The sequence below is a fragment of the Lissotriton helveticus genome, chromosome 11 (genome assembly GCF_964261635.1).
Source record: "Lissotriton helveticus chromosome 11, aLisHel1.1, whole genome shotgun sequence".
In the NCBI taxonomy this organism is placed as follows: Eukaryota; Metazoa; Chordata; class Amphibia; order Caudata; family Salamandridae; genus Lissotriton; species Lissotriton helveticus.
The window spans coordinates 1,131,267,662-1,131,283,028 of NC_136072.1; the positions used below are offsets into that span (position 1 = coordinate 1,131,267,662).

The window sequence follows — 15,367 nt, forward strand, 5'->3', positions numbered from 1 at the left end:
TACCTGGCTGAAGTCCCATAACTAGTGCAAAACGGTCCTAGGTTGCTTGTGTTCCGGTTCAGGTCGGACCTGGATGCAGTCCCAAGTGATTGCCAGTGGTTGATTTTAGTTCAAGCATTCCATCCATCAACATGTTGTTTTAACATATAAATCAGGTCCTAAGTCAGAAGGTAGAATCTTTGACCAGTACAACCCTGGTTGGTGTATCCAATCTGTGTACCATTTTAAAAAAAAAACATATTTTATTGAAGGTTTATCATCATACAGCGTCATTATGAAACACAACTCCCTCATTCACCAAATACATCTTCATTTATACCCCAACATATCCAGATGCCCTCCCTCCTCCCTCCCCAAATGGTGCGGGCATGTGACTTCCAAAAGAATGCATCGTATGATGTGCTGTTGTCAGTGATGGGTACTCAACGTATCGTAAACTCTAGTTGTGATTTGTGCATTCCTAGTGCTCTAGCTTCTCTAGTTTCCTTCATCCGTCTGCAGATCTGACAACGCCTGTACTAAGGTTTCCCACGCCCTTGCTTGTTCCAGGGCCTTTTCTTGTTTGGAACGTTGTGCCTGTCGCAGCCTTATAGTGCTCTCGCTCCTTGCCCATTTACTAAACTCCGCTCTCCAGCGCTTATATGATGGCCCCTCTTTAGACTTCCAATGCAGGGGGATTTCCCTCTTTGCTAACATGAGCCCTAAATCTATGAATTTACTTGTTATTTTGTTTTGGGTGTATGTGGGAACCAAAGCAGCACACACGTGGCCATATCGTATGTAAGATCTCTGCTCGTGATTTCATTCAAGAGTGCTCCTACTTCTATCCAATAGTTCCCTATTCTTGGGCAGTCCCAGAGCATGTGCTCCAGTTCCGCTCCTCCTTTCAAACACCTGGGGCATGCTGCATCTTGCGCCTGGAAGTACCTCTGAATCTTCCCCGGCGTCAGATAAGCTCGGTGTACTATGAAAAATTGTATCAGTTGAAGTCTCGCATTCCGAGTGCTCCTCCACGCCCTTCTGAGGACATGCCTCCATGTTGTGTCTGGTATCGGTCGACCTATCCCTGCCTCCCATTTTGACTTTAGGTCAGCCAATGTTTGCAACCCTTCATGTAGCATCCGGGAGTGGAGGCACGTACCGCTTTAAAGGTCCCTGCTGCCATTACCACGTATTGGCATGCCATTTTGGTCTTAGGTTCTACCTGTCCCTCCTTCCAATGCCTCCGAATCGCCGCTATCACCGCAGCGTGGATCAAGAAGTCACCTTTCGGGAGGTCATATCTCTCCTGTAATGCTTGAAAAGACAGCAATTGTCCCTCTTCATATAAGTCCCCTACCATCTGGATTCCCAGTTGCTCCCACTCCTCGAGAGCAGACCAATCACTTCCACGAGGAAGTGCCGTCAGCATCCCTAACGGGATCTCTGGAGCATAGGGATGTAGGACTCCCGCCCTACGTTGGCTACAATTCCAACATGACCTCAGAGTGCTTTCCTCTAGTGACAAATCCCTGGGGAGGAGTGCCTGTTGTAAGACTATGTATCAGAGGATGTGCCTTTGAATCCCCATACCTCTCATAGGGTCAGGGCCCCGAAACTCCACAGCAATCGCCTGTGTGAGTACCTGTAGCTGTGCCGCCAAATAGTAAAGTTCGAAGTCCGGAACTGCCAATCCCCCCTCCAGCCTCGGTCGCATCAGTTTGTCCAATGCTATTCGCTTCCTGCCAGTTCCCCACAAAAAGCCGATAACCATTGTCCTCAGTTCTTTGAACATCAACGGTGGGATCCAAACAGGGAGCGTCCTGAAGTAATAAAGCAGCCTTGGCAATGCCACCATTTTAAGTAAGGCTATCCTCCCCATTACTGACAACGGGAGCGTGGACCAAAACGCCAGGCTCCCCTTTAAGGCCCTTATGCAGCGCCCTATGTTCCCTTCCAGGATGTCGGCGGCGTCATGATAAATTCGGACCCCAAGATAAGTGAGGCACCTCGGCTCCCATTTTATTTCCTGGGGAAGGAATCCAATCTGTGTACCATTATGGTCAGCGCCAAATTGGTCCTAGATCCCAGTCTACCACAGCCATTGACTATCATTGGCACTTTGCATTTCTTACTGCCTACGTAAACCTTTAAAAATGTAGTTCCCCTTATTGGATTTCTTTAATTATGAAGTCATTGTCTTTATTAAATTTGACTAAAGTTTTTTAATTTGTTTTGCGATTCTTATTGTTTTGTATTTTGACTTTATTACTGTTTTGGTGCTACATGAATACTTTACATAGTGCCCTAAATTAAACCTATCTGTTCTGTCCTTTACCTACCAGGGGGGGGAGCTCAGGTTAGTTTAGTAACTTTAAGGGTTCACCCTGACCAGGGATATTATTCCTTGAGGTGGGCAGTCATCCACCCCAATTATTAATCCATTTTCTTACAATGTTTTTTAATTCCTATAAAGTCCTCAGTCTGGGGTCTTTATTTTATTTTGTATATCTCTAACTTGTTGTGATAGGTGCTTGAAGAACTTTCCTATGGTCTGAGATAACTTATTTGATGGGGAGAGATGCTAGGTTTCCGTTTTGCTCGTCCTCTGCATTGGGTTTTAACGTACATAAATTAATATAGTAGTACCACAAGGGTTTTCATTTCTCTTCAGAAGTTGTCAATTGTCCTGATCCATTTACTTTATCCCCTATGTAACCTTTTCTTTCTTGGCTGTCTAACTTGGTGTGTGCCCATCTTATTGCCTCAGTGGTAGTGTTTTTCTAATGCAACCTTTTACCCCCTAAAATCGGCCCAAATAGATTATGTTTAATGCAGTACGCAGACGATATGGGTTACCGGACCACACAAAAATAGGCATACAAAGACTACTAGATGCACTAAACAGTTACAACAACAAATTACAATCAAACGCAGGAAAAACAAAGGTAGTGATATTCGGAAAATATACCAACAAACTCAGACAACAGTGGGGACTGGGTAATTTAAAAATAGTAACAGGGACCAAATACAACTACCTGGGGGTGTGGCTGATGAGCAACGGGAAACCTACAGCACATATTGCTTCCATTGACACAAAAGCCAAAGCAGTAACGTTCGCTCTGTGCAAACTGTACTCCAGGTTAAGCAGCCCGTCGACCAAAGCAATTAGAAAGGTTATAAACGGCAAATTCCTCACGGCATTCACATACGGTCAGATAGCATTCCCAGCAGCTTTCATTAACACCATGGAACATGCCAAATGTTGCGCATATAAACAAATCTTTCAGATTCCTGCTGACGCTCGCAATGCTCTGGTGCGATTGGAATTTGGGCTGAATAAACAGAGTTATGAGCATTGGGCCTCAGTTATGCGGTTCCATCGAGGGGTTTGTGCAGCCCCCCGCACACAATGAAATACATTTTAAAGATAATTTTTATGAAAGGAAACAATCTGTGCCGTGAAGGCCTGCGTACTGCCTGTAGTGAATTGAATCTCAACATGACCAAACTGCAGGATTTTATTCACCAGCCTGGTATCCTAAAGTCCATACTGACAACTCGGTATTGAACAAGGCGATTTAAAAAAATATTTTATGGCATTAGTACGTATAATATTACTTCGGTAACCATTACTTCGCAAAAGCATTCAAAATATAGCAAATGTATTTAAATGTGCAGACCATTACTTTGCAAACCACTAGTATGCGTTCATGCCCCTACACTACACATACAATTCGACACTACACTGAAACCTTTAACACTACACACCACTACTCTACCCAAAACCCTAACTCACTACCTCCAGCACAGCCCCCTACACTACAAAAACACAACACTACCCTGAGCACTAACACTACTCCCAGCACAACCCTTACACTACAAAAACACAACAGTACCTTCATCCCTAATACACTACTCCCAGCACGACCCCTACTCTACCCTAAACCCTAACTCACTACCCCCTGCACAACCCCCTACACTACAAAAACACAACACTACCCTGAACCCTAACACTACTCCCAGCACAACCCCCTACACTACAAAAACACAACACTACCCTGAACCGTAACACTACTCCCAGCACAACCCCCTACACTACAAAAACACAACACTACCCTGATCCCTAATACACTACTCCCAGCACGACCCCTACTCTACCCTAAACCCTAACTCACTAGCCCCTGCACAACCCCCTAGACTACAAAAACACACTACCCTGAACCCTAACACTACTCCCAGCACAACCCCCTACACTACAAAAACACAACACTACCCTGAACACTAACACTACTCCCAGCACGACCCCTACACTACAAAAACACAACACTACTCTAATCCCTAATACACTACTCCCAGCACGACCCCTACTCTACCCTAAACCCTAACTCACTACCCCCTGCACAACCTCTACACTACAAAAACACACTACCCTGAACCCTAACACTACTCCCAGCACAACCCCCTACACTACAAAAACACAACACCACCCTGAACCCTAACACTACTCCCAGCACAACCCCCTACACTACAAAAACACAACACTACCCTGAACCCTAACACTACTCCCAGCACAACCCCCTACACTACAAAAACACAACACTACCCTGAACACTAACACTACTCCCAGCACGACCCCTACACTACAAAAACACAACACTACTCTGATCCCTAATACACTACTCCCAGCACGACCCCTACTCTACCCTAAACCCTAACTCACTACCCCCTGCACAACCCCTACACTACAAAAACACACTACCCTGAACCCTAACACTACTCCCAGCACAACCCCCTACACTACAAAAACACAACACCACCCTGAACCCTAACACTACTCCCAGCACAACCCCTACACTACAAAAACACACTACCCTGAACCCTAACACTACTCCCAGCACAACCCCCTACACTACAAAAACACAACACCACCCTGAACCCTAACACTACTCCCAGCACAACCCCCTACACTACAAAAACACAACACTACCCTGAACACTAACACTACTCCCAGCACGACCCCTACACTACAAAAACTCAACACTACTCTGATCCCTAATACACTACTCCCAGCACGACCCCTACTCTACCCTAAACCCTAACTCACTACCCCCTGCACAACCCCTACACTACAAAAACACACTACCCTGAACCCTAACACTACTCCCAGCACAACCCCCTACACTACAAAAACACAACACCACCCTGAACCCTAACACTACTCCCAGCACAACCCCCTACACTACAAAAACACAATACTACCCTGAACCCTAACACTACTCCCAGCACAACCCCCTACGCTACAAAAACACATCCCTTACCTCACTCTCCTCGTGGTTCCTCTCTCCTCCTGGAACCTTCCTCGCGTCGTCTCTGATGGGCGGTGCACGTCGTTGTGAGGAAACAGCCTCAGTTTCCTTACAACAACGTGGATCGTTTTTAATTCAAGCATACCATTACTCGGCATGCATAGTAACACCGCTTGCGATGTAACAACTTGCGTACTAATGGTACGCTTTGTAACATCACAAGCGAGGTGACGCTTGCAAAGTAATGGTAAGCGCAGTAGCAGCCACGCACTAAAGGCTGTTTACCGCTGGAAAGCCTTAGCAGCAATAACAACTTGCAGACTTTGCCACCAACACGAGGAATCCTTGGTCCATCTAGTTTGTATATGTCATCGTTTGTTACACGCTCAACGCACTTTATTGAAACCTTTGTTTCTAAAACATGGGGTGCGGACCTGTACTTAAGCTATGAAACTTCTTTTTAATCTGGAGATGCCAGTGGAATTGGTAAGGTTTGCAAAGTTTGCATACAAGGCTAAAGAACTCTTAAGTAAAGCCGGCACATCGCAACTCTCTGAAACAAAATTACTTGGTACGAAGAACCCATGCTTCATTTAGGTTTGTACATCTTTTACTTTATTGGAATGAAATCGCTTACGTTTATTTAGTACTCGGTTTATGCCACTATCAGATTCATGTATTTTAACATCGAAACTTTTTTCTTAAAATATGGTTTGAACATTTCTAAGACTATTATGAATGCATTTTATAACTCGGTGACTCCAACCTTCGCCTGCAAGACTCGCAAAGTTTGCACACAAGGGGAAGGACCCTTCAGATTTGAATTGATTTATTGGCTTTATCCCAGTTCTTTATTGATTTTATCTGTTTTTAAGTGCCGTGTGTAAAAATCATCTTTGTTTGTTTTAGTAGATACAATATATCAAAACTCGCTAGGCATGCATTAATTGTAACGAAGTAAGTGAGTCCTGGGGAGATTTTATTTGAATTTTTTTGTAACAATTTTTATTAATTGACACAATTAACTACTTATTCATTCATAGTGTTTTTTGTAAGGCTGAGTAGTTTTAGTTCAGCCTTATTAGTAGTGTGTGTGTCTGTGTGTGTGTAAAAATCTTCCTTCAGCACTGGATAGCTAAGAAATGGGGGTAAAATACCCTTTTAGCTAATGGTGTTGCTCAAGCATCCCAGGCTAGGGTAAGTTCGATTGGGGCATGATGTTATGATATTATTGATTGTTTTTTCGTCTCATGAACTAGAGACATCAGGACCTTATTTTCTTACATGTAGTTGATTCATGAGTTACTGCTATGAGTGTGAAAAAAATATTGTCCCTTTGGTCTATATTGTTTTCTTTCCCTGGATTTCTGAGACCTACATGTTGTAGAGTTTCCTTAAGGTTTCTGGAAAATACATTTGAGTGATGTGTGGTGTGTCCTGATCAATCTTTCAATGGTGCCCAGACAGACTAGAATCCCCTGTGAGCATATCTGCAACCACAGCTTGTGCTAATGTGTCAATGAACAATATAAGAAAGTTATCTCAACCATTAATTGGGGCAGATATATTGTTTACGCTGTTTTTCCCCTCAAGAGGTCCTGCAGCTACTGCATATCTATCATCTTTTTGCATCTGTGGTTGCTGTAAACCCCAAAGATCTGTGAAAGAAGGTTAACATATTGTGTCTAGTCGTAGAAAATGACTAGAAGATTATTGGGTATTATGTTTGCACTGTTCGTCTTGCTACCCAGGTGTTCTTCTGTATCACTATTAGGTCATATCTATCTTCCTAGATGAAACTCCATATTTTTGCTTTCTTATCTGGTGAGTTTAGGACTTTTGTCTTTAGAGTATTAAATTATCTTTCATGTTTTAGTGTATGTGGGTAGTAAAGAGGGTAGTTGATTTTTTGCTTTGATTCTGAAAGGCAATGTCAGGTAAGCAGATCCAACAATATCTAAGGTTCTCCTTTCTTAGTATTTCAGTGATTGGGTGGATTTATTGTTGTCTTAAGAGCATAGCCGGATCTATATATTGCAATAATGAGCATCCATGAGTTTGGAAAGAAATTGTGGCTTTTCTTTTTCTTTGTAGTGTGAAATTTTGTTAAGTTTTCTCCGAGCCTTATGGTTTCTACAGTTTGTTTCAAACATACACGATGAGCTCTTTAAATATGAATCTCTGAATGGTCTTTGCTTAAGATTGATATGAACAGTCGAAGAAGGAGGCCGTCTGTATCCGACCTTTCTACTATTTTCTTTAGGCCCTTGACCCAGATGTTGTCTCTCCGTGATCTGTTTTCAAGGTCATCACATCTCAGGATTTCAGCTTAAACTGTATATGTAACAGTGCTGTTTAATCTGTTTGTATCTGCTCATTGTTGGCTTCTGCCTGTACATCTCTTGTACTGACTGATTCTGCATCTTGGCATTAAGATCATCTTTGAGCTAAACCAGGCCTCTGTTCATGTGTTTCTAATTTCTTCCCTGAGTCAATTTTAAAAGTCTAGAGGCATTGAAAGAGGTCATGCCATGGTTGTGTGGGATGTCGTTCACAGGGGCACTTTAGGCCCTCCTACCTGTGAATTTATGTTGTCTGAATGTTCACTTGAGACAGCAAAGAAGCTTGTTTTTCTTTGTTTTACTTATTGCAAGGCATCTCCGTATTTGTGGTCTCCTGTAAACCTTTTCTTGGGTGGGTATTTCAAAACATTGCTATCCAGAGTCTTTTTGGAGCTTAATACAAAGGAGATAGCCTCATACAATAGAGAAGGTGATTTAAGCCTCGCCTGAGATGTTCAGATTGATTCACAATCTTAATTCTGGCAAGAGAACCCTGTTGGAAGTTTGTTTTTATACTGTGGGACCTTCTTGGGTGTTACCGCAGAGGCATTCTTACTGATTATTATATTTTATACTTCTGGTATCATCGTGCTGCACAATCATTGATTATCCTGGGGCTACCTATCTCCAGGAAAACCCCTAGAATGTCTCAAGAAAAATTGCTACCCCTTGCACCTGAGAACAAACCCTGATAGAGGTGTGTAAGTCCTTTCCTCTTGTTTCGAAGTGGTGATTAATATTTGTCTGTCTGCCCTTTATTAGGGTGATTTATGCCTTTATTCATTTTAACATGGTCCTCCTCATCTCTATTTTCCCCCATTAGGACATGTGAGATGTTTGTTATCATCCATTCGCAAGGGTCCTCCTGCTAGTGTTGTGTACTTTTAATTTGTGTGGCTCTCTATTGATAGTGTCTGCTGGCCCTGCCTCACTACTTGCTGGTATTGAGCAGTTCAGGCCCTACTAGAGGTGTCCTCTGCGGCTTTCCATGTTGCTGCAGTGATGAGTGAGGTGTTTCAAGCAGCAGTCTCTTCCCTCTTGCCAACTGTTCTCAATTCTTTGCTGTTTAGATAATCTGAGGCCACTTGCCAGTCTTTAGGCAGCTGCCATCTCTCTATACCTTCTGTCTGCTCCATGCCCTGTGTGTTCCAGTGGGGAGGCTTGCCCTCCAGGGCTTTTATTCTCATCTCACTGCAGGTCTTTATCTTCACATAGGACAGGACTTCCCTCCTGCTTGCTCTCACATTGACTCTCACTCCTCATATCTCCAAGGAGAGTAAAGTGCTCTATGCTAGTCAGCCATGCCCCACCAATCTCAACTCTTCCTTCGCCGTTATAGTGAACTCACAGGTTTGACAGACTTCTCAGGAGTTTTTTTAATTAGCTTAATTTGGGTGGCTTTTGCAGGATGTCTGAGTTGCACAGTGACATTGCCCTGCTTTTTAGAGAGTGGATGTGTCTCTAAATGGCAGAGTTTTGAGCAATTGAGCCGGGGTCATGGAGTAGCCTCTGTGAGTCTCGTCTAGTTAACCCTATTGCCAGCCCTCCAGCTTTACAAATATTTAAAAAATATACTGACATCTGAAGACTTAAAACCTCATTCTACATTATCCACCTTCAAATTTACAAGGATATTAAACAGTAAGTAAAACACCACCTTATTGACATTTGAATATGCATTGGACCCTGTTAAGGTACTGCATTGTTATAATTTGGAATGTACTAAATTCATAGGCATAGGGCTAATTCTTATTTTGTAATTATGCACACTAATTACTTACTAGCGTGTGTCTATAAATATATATATATGTATATATTATATGAGCAATTGTATATGTCATACATGTACAGAGATGTAGCAAGACCCCCATCGGAATCTGTGGACGGTTGAGAAGGCTATAGGTACACCTCCCTAGTTAAATGAACTTTACTATGTGATCTAATCATTGTGCTACACAATCCATCCCAGCCAACATCTTTATGATATGTACTAGCAGCCCGTCCCGACGTTGTCCGGGTATGAAATAGAATGTGTGTAATGTGTGTATTTGGCAAGGGCAATTTATTTTAAAATCTCGCGGTAGACAACATTTTTTGTTTCATTAGAATAGGGACGGAGAAGGGCCAGCTGCAGCCCTGGTTGATGTTATCAGGCGCGTGTAATTGGTCTAGTGATCCGCCGCCTGAGCCCATCTACAGCCCTGGTTGATGTTAGCAGGCGCGTGTAATGTCGTTGAATGAGAGAGTTATCAGCCGCGGGTAAATCCGTTTAATGAGAGAGTTCAGTGACAGCGAGTAGGAGAGGCTGCAGTAATTGTCCCGGCAGACACACTCATTTGCGTATTCCCCCGCTTGAGGCCCAGCTGCAGCCCTGGTTGATGTTATCAGGCGCGTGTAATTAGTGTACTGATCCGCCCCCTGAGCCCGGCTAGAGCCCTGGTTGATGGTAGCAGGCGCGTCTAATTTCGTTGAATGCGAGAGTTCAGTAACATCGCGCAGGAGAGGCTGCAGTAATGTTACTTACCAGGCCTCCAGCTGAACGCATTTGTCATGCCCCCAGCACACGGCCACAGCAGACGATCTTCTGATTAATGTACGACCCACATGGCATGAAGGGCGGAACGTAGCACACGCCCCCAGTGTTTCTCACGCCCCCAGCGTGCCACTTGATGCGGCGCAATTGCGTTCACATGGCATGAGGGCCGGACACATGCCCCCAGTGTTTCTCACGACCCCAGCTTGTCTCACGCCCCCAGCGTGTCACGCCCCCAGCGTGTCACGCCCCCAGCGTGTCCCTTAATGCTGCGCAGCAACGTAATTGGCGCTTGTATGTACGACTCACATGGCATGAAGGGCGGACACACGCCCCCAGCGTTTGTCACGCCCCCAGCCCACAATGTGATGGCCGTACCACACGCCCCAGCGTTAGTCACGCCCCCAGCCCACACCTACAGCACAACGCAGACATGCCCACAAGGTACTACTTTGCTGGCACTGTTCTTTTACCTTTTAAATGTATATGGTGTCCTACGGTACAATTGTATGTCTTGCACTGTATGATTGTGATGAACACCACTGTTTCTTGAAAAGTTAATAAAAACAATTTACTTTTTTTTTTTTTTTAAATGTATATGGTGGCCGTCTGCATAGCCTATGTCCTTCTGCTGCAACTGCCCTTTCCAACGCTGTATTGGGTGTTGTGATTGGTACTGTGGTTACTGAGATTACCCGCCTCAAAGGTTTGTGCTCTCTCTTTATAATATTAGTATGGATATGGATTTCTATCCTATCTGTCTGACGAAGCCACTAACATGGAGTTTCTGAAGTTCTATTGGGTCCATTGGTGACAGTTGAACCAAGAGACTATGGTGTTATTCCTAGCGTTACCTCTTCTCTAAAAGTTATGTCTGGGAAAATCACCTTTTCTCCCCATGCCTCAGTCCATTACCTGCAACAACGAGAGCACCATGAACTAACTATCATTATTGAATCCTGTACATAGAACTCAACATTTACATTGAAAAAGATTAATGATTTTAAACCAGTTAATCAGACTGGAAAACAGGAGGTGCTGACCTGCAACCTAGCCCCTCTATATCATGTTCCCGCTAAATTTATCTCTAGGTTTCAGCTCTCTCTGACTCTGTGCTATTTTGTGCTGTGCAGAAGCCTCACCGACATTATATATAAGTACTTTTTCACCCACGAAGTCCAACAAAATGCTTTATCAAAGTCAACCTGCCATTATAAGCCACGTTTTTGGTACAAAGATTGGCGGTTCTAACAAATCATTTCCAAATAGAATCACTGTTCCTCTGTAGACAGTGTCTGTAGACCATCAAGAAACTTGTAGATACTCATATCTGACTGGATGGGCATTCTAAGTTTTCTAAATATCTTCCCTGATATCTTCTATTCTAGCTAATTTCATTCTTATGCACTCTTATCTTTTTCCTTACAGGCCCCTGATTCGGATGCCACCAAGAAGAGTTGTCTCAAGACGTGTCCCTCCCTTTCATCAATTTCAACATTCCAAAAGGTGGCCCCAAATACACCTAGATCATCTATCAATACCTTGAAGTCTTCTGTTTGTGCACATCAGTTGCATGGCAGTACAGCTGGATCGTCTTTCAATGTCTCTCGCCCTTCTGTCTGCAGCTCCGAAGCATCAGATATTCAGTCTCCAAATAAATGCTCAAACTGGTTCACATCCTTCATCATTGATCAGATGCCGCACATCTACCAAAAGCTGCGCTCTAGTGACATGCCTCAAATGTGTGATGAGCACCACCTGAAAGAGTTCATAGTGTTCCTACAGGACCAAAACATTTTAGATTCCCTACAGGACGAAGCCGAAAAGGCAGTTTCTGGATTAGTGCATGGGTCCATGTCCAGGGACATGGCTATGTCTAGGATTGACACAGCAAAGGACTCCAGCTGCCTTGGAAAGAGCAGTCAGCTATGCAGCCGGACCTCTCGCTCTACTTACTCTAAACCCCAAGGCATATCCTCCTTCAGTGCTAACTCTGGCATCTGTGGGTCTCACAGCTGCTCTGCAGTAAACAGCTTAGATATGGAAGTCATAAGGTCATCCAGCAGTATTGACGGGTCTCTATGCAGCCAAGAGGACAAGCCACCAGAAGGCTTTTGGGAAGAGGCCCCACTACAAGATTCGACTCTGCCAACATGTAGAAAGGTATTTGCAGTCCTTACTCTCCTTACCTCACTTGTTCCTTGACCACAGTATAAGGTGTTCATTTAATTTCTGTTTGATTTCTGCAACTGTCTTTGTCATACTGTACACAAATTGTGACCTCTGCAGCAGTCCTAAATTCACTCAATAGCCTTACTTTCAGAATTTTAGGTCTATTATTGTACAGGTTATTCTGATGGTTATATCAGCCTGCAGATTCCTCACCTTTTGAATATCCCATTAGCCAGCTTGGAATTGAAACTTTTGTGATAGATCTTCCACTCTGGTAGAGAGCGCTGGCTTCAACATGGCTCTGCATGCCGCTCTGCATGACATCACTGGAGCCATTAAGCGGCTCCACGGGGCACTGAGTTTAGTTTCCTTTATTCCACTCCTGCGCTTTTCAGAGCTCTTCAACTGTCCTCAAGAGATTTCATTCGAACTTCATTTGACTTTTCTTAAAAAATACTTTAGCTGGGTGCAATTTTCCAATGTCACCACCTAGAAACTCAGGGCCCGATTCACAGAATAAACTTAAGACTCAATCCTAAACTTACTACTATTTTGGTATTCACAGAATGAACTTACTACTTTTGGTATTCACAGAAGTTTGGATTTTGTCTTAAGTTTGTCTTAAGACAGACTTAAGACAGACTTAAGACAAAATCCTAACTTCTGTGAACACCAAAAGTATTAAGTGCATTCTGTGAATAACAAAATGGTAGTAAGTTTAGGATTGAGTCTTAAGTTAGTTCTGTGAATCGGGCCCTCAAGTTTTAAGTCTTGCAAACATTGCGATGGTCAGATGTTGTTTACTGACGCTTATTAAATTTGTCTTTGGTGCGTTGGGTCGAATCATGGCGTCGACGCCTGCCAAGATTGTCAAAAAATTAACCCTAAGGCATTAAAATAACTGGGAGCAAAATGGTTTTGGCACGGGCTCAAGATGGAAAAAGGAGTCGACGTACATCGCACCCAAGATCTAAGGCCGTCATTCACAAAGGTAAACGTACACTTTTGTGTAAATTTACAATTGTTTGGTATTCACAAAGGGATTTATGAGTAGTGTCTTTATGAGTGCAAATAAAAAAGAGAGGACAGTCGTATTTTTTTATGTGCTGAGATTCCACACTCGTAGAGATACTACTGGTAGATCCCTTTGTGACTACCAAACAATTGGAAACTTGTTTACCTTCGTGAATCAGGCCCTAGGTCTCCTTTGCCTCATTCATCTTCTTTGAATAAAAAACATAAGAAAACGAGATGCCATGGATCTCAACATCATTCTTCCAGGGATAAATCTTCAAGATAGATGACCCTTCAGCATAAGTCCTATGAATATGTTCTAACACCAGTCCTGATACCTTCTCCTTGACCAGCTCCAGTGGATCTACCAACTCCAAGATCTCCAACTCCACCGGCTCTGGTAGATGCAACTTCATAAGCTACAATACCAACTCCACAGATGCTGGCAATACCTGTGTCGCCGTTGCCTTGGCCCCAGGATAGTGATACGTACCCTGTATTCACAGCTCTGGGTACAGATCTAAGCAATTTCTTAAATGCATTGTTCAGTAATTTTAACAGAGCTATGATCCCATCAGATGTGCCTAACTGACATACTTTTGGGGACGAGTCAGAAGTCTCATCAACAAGCTCCATTTTTGCCATTCATGTCACTGAACCAATGGGAGGCTCTGATGCTGATATCTGTGGCGCTGAGGTTGGCTTTGCGTCAGTTATTGCTTCTCTCTTGAAGGAGCAGTTCCATCAGCTCCAGTGCTGACTCCACTGACGGCTCAACTGGCTCCATCCGTGCTGATAACCACACCTCTGGCTCCACAGCCATCTATAGTTCATCATTCTCATAGAGAAGCACAGAGATTAGCAGATGAGCAATATCTTTTCTTTGGAGAAGAAGAAAAATATGCTTTAAATCTGTACTTTGAAGGGTTGGGAGAGGCTAGTGGACTTGATACTTCCCCCGAGTGGGAGTTCCTCTCACCTACTAGTGTACCACTTCCAGAGGTAACAGCATGCCATTCTATTATGCGTAAGGTAGCACAGATGTTAAATGTGTTTCTTTCCTCTACAGAGATAAAGTCTAATATTATAACTGAGGTTCTTCACTCCACTACACAGTCTTCCGAACCTCTATCACAGCTGATCATACTTATCATAATTATCTGGGAGAAGCCCAGTCTCCAGAACAATAGCAAGACACAATAAACCTGCACCTGGAGACCCTCTATTTTTTTTACACATCCATCACCTGTTAGTTAGGTAGTACAAGCTTCCTGCTCTTTTAGTTCACTCTTGCCTCCTACCACACCTTCGGATAGAGAGCCCAAGAAGAATCAGATAAGAAAATGTTCTCACCGGGCAATATGGCCCTCAAATCAACAAACGCAATCTAGGCTGTTACATCCATGCCTTACTAAATTTCACTCATTAGAGTATACCTTAACTGCCTTCTGATGATTAAGCTAACTTTAAGGAATTATGAATGAAGTAGAATCTTGTCAAGTCACTCAGACTGGGTTGGATACAGTTGATTCTATGGCTAGATTTTTGAGCACATCTATTTCTATGAGACGGAATGCTTGGCTTAGAGATTCAGGGTTCTCCCAAGTCGTCCAAAACATACATATGGACTTGATGTGTCACACCTTTTTGGAGCAAAAGCAGATTCCGCACCAGAGCGAATTAAGCATAGCAAAGCTACAGCTCGCTCCCTTGGATTAAATTCTCTGCCAAACGATTATAGACAATTTCTGAGGTTTAGCGGAGTTACCAGGGCCTTCTCGTTTTGAGGAAAACAACAATATGCTGCACAGCAACAACAGCAGCAGGAACACCCCTCTACATAGCATACAAGGAGGTGTTAGATGGCGACACTTGCCCTCCTTGAGACTTCACAAACATAAGGGTGGTAGAAGCACCTCATCTCTGAAATTTGCTAATTCAGGTATTTTCCTAACTAAACAATTGGTTCACAAAAGCCAATTCCCCAGAGTTGGTATGTTATCACTTGCATGTGACAA

General features: G+C 43.4%; 1 protein-coding gene across 2 annotated transcripts in view; it reads left to right on the forward strand.

Moving 5' to 3' along the window:
* Nucleotides 1-15,367, forward strand: part of LOC144792711 (uncharacterized) — a 1,012,556-nt gene that overhangs the window by 248,654 nt on the left and 748,535 nt on the right. For both annotated transcript variants that reach the window (XM_078667877.1, XM_078667876.1), the window contains exon 3: nt 11,592-12,326. In XM_078667877.1, the coding sequence (XP_078524003.1) occupies nt 11,592-12,326 (735 nt within the window). The remainder of the gene's footprint in view (nt 1-11,591; nt 12,327-15,367) is intronic.